Source organism: Solanum verrucosum, unplaced genomic scaffold, assembly GCF_900185275.1.
Source record: "Solanum verrucosum unplaced genomic scaffold, falcon-dt-bn FXZP01000230.1, whole genome shotgun sequence".
NCBI lineage: Eukaryota > Viridiplantae > Streptophyta > Magnoliopsida > Solanales > Solanaceae > Solanum > Solanum verrucosum.
Window position 1 is genome coordinate 2,736,568 of NW_026019954.1, and position 8,988 is coordinate 2,745,555.

The following is an 8,988-nucleotide window of genomic DNA, read 5'->3' on the forward strand; positions in this document are numbered from 1 at the left end:
AATTACAAAGTTCTCCAAAACTTTTGTACTCCCTCCGTCCCTATTTAGTTGTCCATATTTCCTCTTTTAGTTGTCCCTATTTAGTTGTCTATTTTGACAAATCAAGAAAGGACAACAATTTTTTTCCTATTATACCCTTATTTAAATAAAGTTGTCATAAATAAAGTAAATAAACTTATGAACTTTCTAGCATTGATTAGTTATATTGAGTGAATTTATTTTGGAATTGTAAATTATACTACTCCCTCCGTCCACAATTATTTGGCAGGTATACTAAAAATAGATGTCCAAGATTAATTGTCAATTTAAACAATCAAGAAATAATTAGTCACTTTTTTCCAATTCTGCCCTTAATGATAGTGTAGTTCAATTGAAAAGTTATGTGGACTTTTGGTATTCTTGGTATAGTAGGGTTATATTTAGTCAAATTACATCTTGTATTAAATTTTCCTTGAGAGGTGTGCATGACCTTACCCTGACAAACAATTGTGGACAGAGGGAGTATAAGGGTAAAATTGTAACTTCACTATGCTAATCATTGTTGCCTTAATTTGTGTACCATTTCTAAAGTGGACAACTAAATAGGGACGGAGGGAGTATTCTTTAGTAGATTTTCTGAAAGTTTGAAAAGATCATCATAATCCCATTCAAGTTGCTCCTTCAAACAGATCTTGGAAGCATTGACAACCTTAACATTCTTGAGGTTGGGAAACTCGAAGCTTGAGAAGAATGAATATCATATTCTTTGGCCAAATATCCTAACTCAAATGCGCATTGCTCAAGATCCAACTGGAAAGTGAATATAGTCAAATGAAAATCATAATGCACAGAAGTTACAAAAAATGATTTCATAGGACAAGTGTCTGGTATAGAACAATTTCTCAATAGACCAATCTTCAATGGTTTTGGGAAAATGATTAAAAAAGTTGTTCCTCTTAGGATGACTCTTGGAATAGGTAGACCAAGCCAAGAGTAACATCTCTTAAGTTTGTCAACAATTTTTTTAACATTCTAGTGACAAGCGTCTCTTTGGTGATAATCAAAGATATATTTGCATGATTGCATCCCTTTTGGAACAACGTTCAATATAGGAAAGGGGGAGGGATGTTAGAACTTCCTAAAATGAATGTGCAAATAGAAGAGCAAAAGTTGTAGGAAGTTACAGAAGTAGTTGCCATGGTTATGTTGAGTATCTTCACATGAGGCGAGGCTCGTAACAGGATAGCTGCTCCATAGAAATAAGACTCTGTGATATGTCAATTCAGAGTTAGACACTTGCATTTCAATTCTGAAAGCAACATCTTATCAAACTGCATCAGTACCTGAGGTGGTAATCCCAATAAAGTGGACGATTGAGAAACCAAGAACAAATGGAAGGAAGAAAATTATTGTGTAGACAGATAATGTTATGGAAAATCTGACCATCTAACAATGTAGCTGAATGGTAGAAGAAGTACCCGACTTTAGAAAGTTGACAGAAAGATTGCAAAAAGTCAGGAGAGTTTTGTATTCACATCAATAGTCTTTGTAAAAAGTGTAAAAGTTCTCAAATTGTGTTATATTCTTAGCGTTTTCTCTTTTTGATATCTATATACTAGAAAGCAAATAAGGTGAACAAACCTCGATGAAGCAAGTCCCAATCGTTAACTCAGTTGCATTGCTCAACTTTTGAAGATAATCTTCGATGAGTGTCCTTATAACTTGATGCCCATCAGGACCTTGATCAAACCAAGTCCAATTCATTTGGAAAGTAAGCTTAACACTGACCACAGAGGATACATTTACTAGCCTATACCTGAGCTCATACATATATCCGGAGATCTCCAAATGTTGAATATATGGGGCAAAAATATCCAAAGAGAGATCATCAGAGTTATAGTACGACAAATTTTCAAACTTAAGCCTCTTTAAATTTGAAGAACTAATTTCCATATGACGAAATCCGGAGAATTCAAGAAATTCGAGGATTTCCTAAGCAGGACAACTTGAGAGTATGTTTACAATTATGTCATCATCTAAGGTTATGTCATTCAACCGTAGGGTCTTGAAAAACTTCCAATCTATGACAATTTCCTTATCAAGTGTACAACACGTGAGATCCAATGTTATCAAGGAAGAACACTTGTAGATAGTGTCAGACAAGTCAATGGAGTCATTCTCATATGAATCTGACAACAATACAACACTTTCAACATTCTTTTCAACAACAGTAGCAAGCCATCGGAAGATTGGGAACAATAATTTATTTTTATTTTCTCCTCTTCAGTAGGAACCCATCGACTGAATGTGAAATTTACTATGTTATCAACAAATCCAATTCGTTGCTAGTATTTGGTAGGTGGGTGAAATTCAAATGGAAGTTTTTAATTTTGGAACAAGTAGAATGATCTAATTCATAATCGACAAAGGATATAAAGTTTTTCCTTTGCGATTTATCGACAAAGGATAAAAATATGGGAGCATCTATCGCCTTCAATTGATAACTTCTTTTTCTCTTGTAAAGATAAATCGCAAAGGAAAAACTTTATATCCTTTGTCGATCATGTATTAGATCATTCTACTTGTTCCAAAATTAAAAACTTTCATTTGAATTTCACCCACATGTCCAAATACGAGCAACGAATTGGATTTGTTGATAACATAGTAGATTTCACAATCAGCCGATGGGCCTACTGAAGAGGAGAAAATAAAATAAATTATTGTTCCCAATCTCCCGATGGCTTGCTACTGTTGTTGAAAATATTGTATTGTTGTCAGATTCATATGAGAATTACTCCATTGACTTGCCTGACACTATCTACAAGTGTTCTTCCTTGATAACATTGGATCTCACGTGTTGTACACTTGATAAGGAAATTGTCATAGATTGGAAGTCTTTAAGGACCCTACGGTTGAATGACATAACCTTAGATGATGACATAATTGTGAACATACTCTCAGGTTGTCCTGCTTTGGAAATCCTCGAATTTTCTGAATTCTCCGGATTCCATCATTTGGAAATCAATTCTTCAAATTTAAAGAGGCTTAAGTTCGAAGTCGTATGATCATGACTCCGATGATCTGTCTTTGAATATTTTTTGCCCCACATATTCAGCATTTGGAGATCTCCGAAGATATGTATGATCTCGGGTGTAGGCTAGTAAATGTATCCTTTATGGTCAGTGCTAAGCTTACTTTCCGAATGAGTTGTTCTTGGATTGCTTAAGGTACTTTTAGTGCTAGTGCCACGTTTTGTTCTGAAGAACATCGAGTTATAAGGAGACCATCGAAGATAATCTTCAAATGTTGAGCAATGTAACCTAGTTAACGATTGGGACTTGGTTCACTGAGGTTTGTTTTGTCATGAAGACCTTATTTTCTTTTTGGTATATAGATAACATAAAGAGACAGCATCCCCTTTAGAATATAACACAATTTCGAGAAATTTTACACATTATACAAACACTACTGGTGTTAATACAAAACTCTCTGGACTTTTTGCAATCTTTCGGTCAACTTTCTAAAGTCGGGTACTTCTTCTACTATCCAACTACATTGTTTGATGGTCAGATTTGGCTTAACATTATCAGTCTAGGTAGGATTTTTCTTCCTTTTTGATTGTTCTTGGTTTCTCGATCGTTCACTAGTTTCATTGGGATTACCACATCATGTACTGATGTAGTTTTGTAAGTGCTTTCTGCAACTTTTGCACATTCATTTTTAGGTAGTTTTAACAGGACTCCCCCCCACCCCCTTCCAGTATGAACAATGTTTCAAAATGGATGCAAACAATGTCGTACACATGATTTTTTGTAAGCAACTTTACATTTAAAGAAGTGAACAAGTCACTATAACAACATCATACTAAGAAGAAAATTCAAATTATATAAATAAAACATATTCAAGTACTGCCTTCGTTCCCTCATACAATGAAATCATTGTTTTGTAACGTTTGTGCATTATGATTGTAATTTGAATGTATTCTCTCTCCAGGTGGATTTGAGCGATGCACATTTGAGTTAGGATACTTGGCCAAAGAACATGATATTCATTTCCTGTCAAGCATCGAGTTTCCCAACCTTAAGAATGTTAACGCTATCAGTTCTTCCAATATGTGTGTGATGAGGCATCTTGAATGGGATGATGATGATGATCTGTTCAAACTTTCCGAATTTCTACTAAAGAATGCAACAATTTTAGAGAAGTTTGTAATTATATCAAGGAGAAGAATTTGTAGGATCTGTTCAATGAACTGTGCTTCTAGATATTCACTTCGATTGGCTGAGAAATTGGTAGGTTGCCCAAGATCCTCAACCAATTCTGTGATCATTTGCCAGGAAGGAGCTTTCCGTGACTAAATTGCACAAGTGTTACTTTGAATTTAGTTTTAGATTTACTGTTGCTGAAAATCTTGAATTTGTCTATGTAACTAATAACTATTTGTTCTTGTTATCTTGTCCTTGTGACATATATACCAAATGTTATGGTTGTTTGGTTTCTCATGAAACTTTTCTTTGTTTCCTTATTGACTAGCCACACTTTTTCTCATAATTAGGCTAATGTAATGCTGTGTTTTGCAAACTTCTATTTTTTGGGTTTTTTGGCCTCAACTTTAGTATTTGGATTGGGAGTGGTATTTTGTACCCTTTCTGATTTATTCGTGTACTGACTGACGGCTAACATGCGTCTGCCAACTACAAATTTTCTTTCTCCCTTTTCTCAATCACACACCAATTTTTTCCTATTTTCATTATCTTTACATATATTTTTTTTATATTAATAATTTTCTTAGGGTGTATTGATGTTTGTCAAGAACACTTATTGCAATAATATTTTTAGTGGTGTTGATAGTGAAAAAAATATTATTCATAATTAAAAATAATAACTATGTTTACATATTTGAGGCCTCTTATTAGAATTTTGTCTTAGGCCAATAATTTTATTGGGACTCTGATAATCAAACCTATTTGTGAGATAACACTAATATATTATTGGTGTTGAACGAGTTGGTGACAAAAATAATGGAGCTCCTAATAATTCTCCATTCCAATCTTCAGTTTCAGCTGGGAAAAAAGTTTTGGGAAAGAAAAGAAAAATGTATTCGTCTCAATTGGAAATTGATGAGAAGATGATTAGTGCTTTGGTGTTATTGATTAAAAAAATAGTGCACTTACATTTGAAGAATATATGAAAAAATAAGATGAACTTGAATGAGAAGAGTCATTATATAGTACATGTGTTAGTATATTTTGGGAAAGTGACAGCTACAAAAAAGCATGAATGACATTAGAGGTTCACAAGTTAGAGAATTGGATTAAGGTTATTGGAAAAAAAAGATAGGAATTCTTTAGTTTTTCTAATTAGCTAAAATATATGTTAGGTGTTGATAATGTGATACCTTATTTATTATTTTTCAAGTAGTGCCTATCATACTTATTGAACGTTTTGATATTATATTGTGCCTATAGAATATTTTTTTATTCGTGAATTTTTTTTTATGTTATGTTGGATGATTATGATGTTTTTTTAATCAAAAAGTAATATTTTTTGTTGAAATGAATTTTTTGTAACATTTTATTAATATAATGTCTGATTTCATATGCACATTCAAATATTGAAAATAAATAATCTTAATCATTCAGAGTTTACATTTAGAGACCACATCTTAATATCCAGATGTGTATTCAAATCTTGACACTTAGATCTTAATGCAAATCTTCTGAAGATATTAATGAATCCAACCTTAGGCATTAATGACAATTAGTAAACATGTAAATACTCAAGAGCTTGCAATCCATTCTGCCCTAAATGACAATTAATTGTTAATTCTACTCCTAAAAGCTTGATGATAATCATCATAACTATCTTCCACCCAAAACTAATGATATCTACGACGAACATGCGCGGAAAGATTGAGTCAAGGTGCATTCGTCCGTTATTAAATCAGTGGATCAGAGTATAGTTATAATTGTTTTTAACTATGAAAAATGTACAAAATTTAAAATAAATCAAATAAATTATTTTTATTTTATACTACACTTTTTAATTAGTATGAGAATAGATGATGCAATAGTTAAAAATGGAAAAAAGGTAAAGTAAATTAGAAAAGAATATGAATTATATGTGATGATTATTTGCAAAAAAGAAGAAATGATTTACTTTATGAAATAGAAATAAAAATATAATATTAAGGAGATAAGAAAACTGTTTTTTGGAGTGAAAAAAATAGAAATTTGGGTTGGAGTTGATTTTCTCCAAATATAGAAAGTTTCTATATTTGGAGATAAAATTAAAGAATTGGGGCTATGATAAAATTGTAGTTTTTTTTTTGGCCAACAAAACTCTTTCTGTGACGACATGGAAAATATGTACTTGTATGCCATTTTACCGTGCATAAAAACACATTTGGTAACTTACCATAATTTAAATCCTAATTTGCTTAGGATTTATTATCTGGTACTTTATTTGTCCTATTTCTTATTGTAATAGGTTTTCTAATACTACATTAATTTGGTTTATTACTAATATAAATAGGTGGCTTGTCTTATATTTTCTATTAGTGAGATTGAAGAACTCTTGAGTTTATAAATAAAGTATTTTCCTTCTAATTGAGTTTGAGTTGAATTATGGGATTATTGGATGATAGTTTTGAAGTGCATAATTTGAACAAGAAAATTGTGATGGGTGACAATGATTATATTCTTGAAGACGTTCCTCATTTGTCTGATTATATTCCTAGTCTTCCTACGTATCCTAATCCATTGAAGAAAAATCCTTCCTATTCAGTCGTTTATCAGTATTTTGTCGATAAAGATGATACAGTTGCTCGAAACATTGTTGTCCACAAGAATAGTTCAAGAGGGATACATTTTCGTCGAGCTGGTCCTTCCCAAAACGTTTATTTTAAGCCGGATGATGTTAATGCAGGGCCGGCTCTATGCTTTGGGAAATAAGGCATTTGCCTTAGGCCCCCAAATTTCGGGGGCCCCAAATTTTTATCAAGAATAAATTATGTGTTAAAATTTTTTTAGAAAAAATTGATTATTTATGATAAAAAGTATAATTTTTTAAAAATATATTATTTTACCCACTTTAACAGTTTTTGTACTTTGTTAAAAATAAGAGTTAATAGTGAAAAGTGTTGAACAAAGTGAATTACAAATTCTTTTTTATTTCGTTTTAAATTTTAGTTTCAAGCATTACTACAATGATATTAAAATGGGGTATACCAAGTCATCAACTTCTTGCGTCAAATTCTATGGTTCTAAATCTTATCTCTATTTAATATTTATCAACTTATTGCTTATATAATTATGTTAACAATTCATATAATAATTGTCTCACTAAAAGGATGTTTTTCAATGTTGAGTTGATAAAATCTTACCTAAAACTAATAACTAAAAAAACAATATTAAAATACTAATAATTTTCATCTAAATAGTGTAAGAAAATAAATTTTGAATAAATATGTATATGAAGTTTGATTATATTTTAGGCCCCGAATTGAAATTTCGCTTTAGGCCTCCAATCACGTTGAGCCGCCCCTGTGTTAATGCATGTATTGTAACATGTGGAGGTTTATGTCCTGGTCTCAATACAGTTATCAGGGAATTAGTATGTGGCCTATACTCTATGTATGGTGTAACAAGAGTGATAGGGATAGACGGAGGATATCGAGGTTTCTATTCCAAAAACACGATTCCTTTGACACCTAAGGTTGTGAATGATATCCATAAACGTGGTGGAACGATTCTTGGGTCATCTCGAGGAGGTCATGTTACGAAGAAAATAGTTGATAGCATTCAGGACCGGGGTATCAATCAGGTTTATATAATTGGAGGAGATGGAACACAGAAAGGAGCATCGGTGTTATTTGAGGAAATTACAAGGCGTGGTTTGAATGTTGTAGTTGTTGGAATCCCCAAGACAATCGATAATGATATACCAGTTATTGACAAGTCTTTTGGTTTTGATTCCGCGGTTGAGGAAGCTCAACGTGCTATTAATGCTGCTCATGTTGAAGCTACCAGTTTTGAGAATGGAATTGGGGTTGTGAAGTTAATGGGACGGAATAGTGGTTTCATAGCGATGTATGCTAGTCTTGCTAGTCGAGATGTTGATTGTTGTTTGATTCCAGAATCTGATTACTATCTTGAAGGACGTGGTGGAGTGTTTGAGTACATAGAACAAAGGCTGAAAGAGAATGGACACATGGTTATAGTTGTAGCTGAAGGTGCTGGACAAGATGATGAGCAAGTTGATGTTGGTTTATGGATATCGAAAAAGATAAAGGAGCATTTTTCGAAAGAAAAGAAGATGATGATCAATCTTAAATATATAGATCCGACATACATGATTCGGGCTATTGCAAGTAATGCATCTGACAATGTGTATTGCACTCTTCTTGCTCAAAGCGCGGTACATGGAGCAATGGCTGGGTACACAGGCTTTATGGTTGGTCCTGTCAACAACACACATGCTTACATACCCTTTGATAGAATCACTGAGAAACAAAACAAGGTTGACATTACGGACATGATGTGGGCACAACTTCTATCTTCAACCAATCAACCTAGCTTCTTGTCAACAACGAGATCAGCCGATATAATTGAAGCAAACAAGGACGAAGAACCACCTATTCAATTATCAGATGGAGAAACAAATCAACCTAGCTTCTTGACAACCAGAGTTGATATAATTGAAGCAAACAAGAACGAAGAACCACCTACTCAATTATCAGATGGAGAAACAAATCCTTGCTAATTAGTAACTTTTTGAACATTATACATATATTATAAATATGGTCCCATGTAACAGTAGTTTGACAATTTGTGAGTGAATCCTACACTTGTGTAATCTCAATAAAATTGCTTTACTGAACAAAGCCAATAATACAACATTTATATATCAGATTTGTATAGTACATTGCATATAACTTGCATCCATTGCCTCATGTTTATAAAATACCTTATAACCTGGAAATGTGTGCTTCATATTTTAAGCTTAGTC

The 8,988-nt window shown here is 32.8% G+C and overlaps 1 protein-coding gene and 2 pseudogenes across 1 annotated transcript; 2 read left to right on the forward strand and 1 right to left on the reverse strand.

The window, feature by feature from the left end:
* Positions 1-577: 577 nt before the first annotated feature.
* Positions 578-2,443, reverse strand: LOC125814124 (F-box/LRR-repeat protein 13-like; annotated as a pseudogene).
* Positions 2,444-2,451: 8 nt separating this feature from the next.
* Positions 2,452-3,205, forward strand: LOC125814125 (F-box/LRR-repeat protein 13-like; annotated as a pseudogene).
* Positions 3,206-6,392: 3,187 nt separating this feature from the next.
* Positions 6,393-8,742, forward strand: LOC125814126 (ATP-dependent 6-phosphofructokinase 6-like). The gene is made up of 2 exons (XM_049493576.1): positions 6,393-6,895; positions 7,527-8,742. The coding sequence occupies exons 1-2, from the start codon at positions 6,606-6,608 to the stop codon at positions 8,740-8,742; spliced, it is 1,506 nt and encodes a 501-aa protein (XP_049349533.1). The 5' UTR covers positions 6,393-6,605.
* The last annotated feature ends 246 nt before the right edge of the window (positions 8,743-8,988 follow it).

What these genes read in the sequence shown, in the direction of transcription:
- LOC125814126 (XM_049493576.1), top strand. Translation starts at nt 6,606, where the DNA reads ATGGGATTATTGGATGATAGTTTTGAAGTGCATAATTTGAACAAGAAA. An exon ending in GTTTATTTTAAGCCGGATGA is followed by an intron (nt 6,896 to 7,526) that starts TGTTAATGCAGG and finishes GAGCCGCCCCTG; the next exon opens with TGTTAATGCATGTATTGTAA.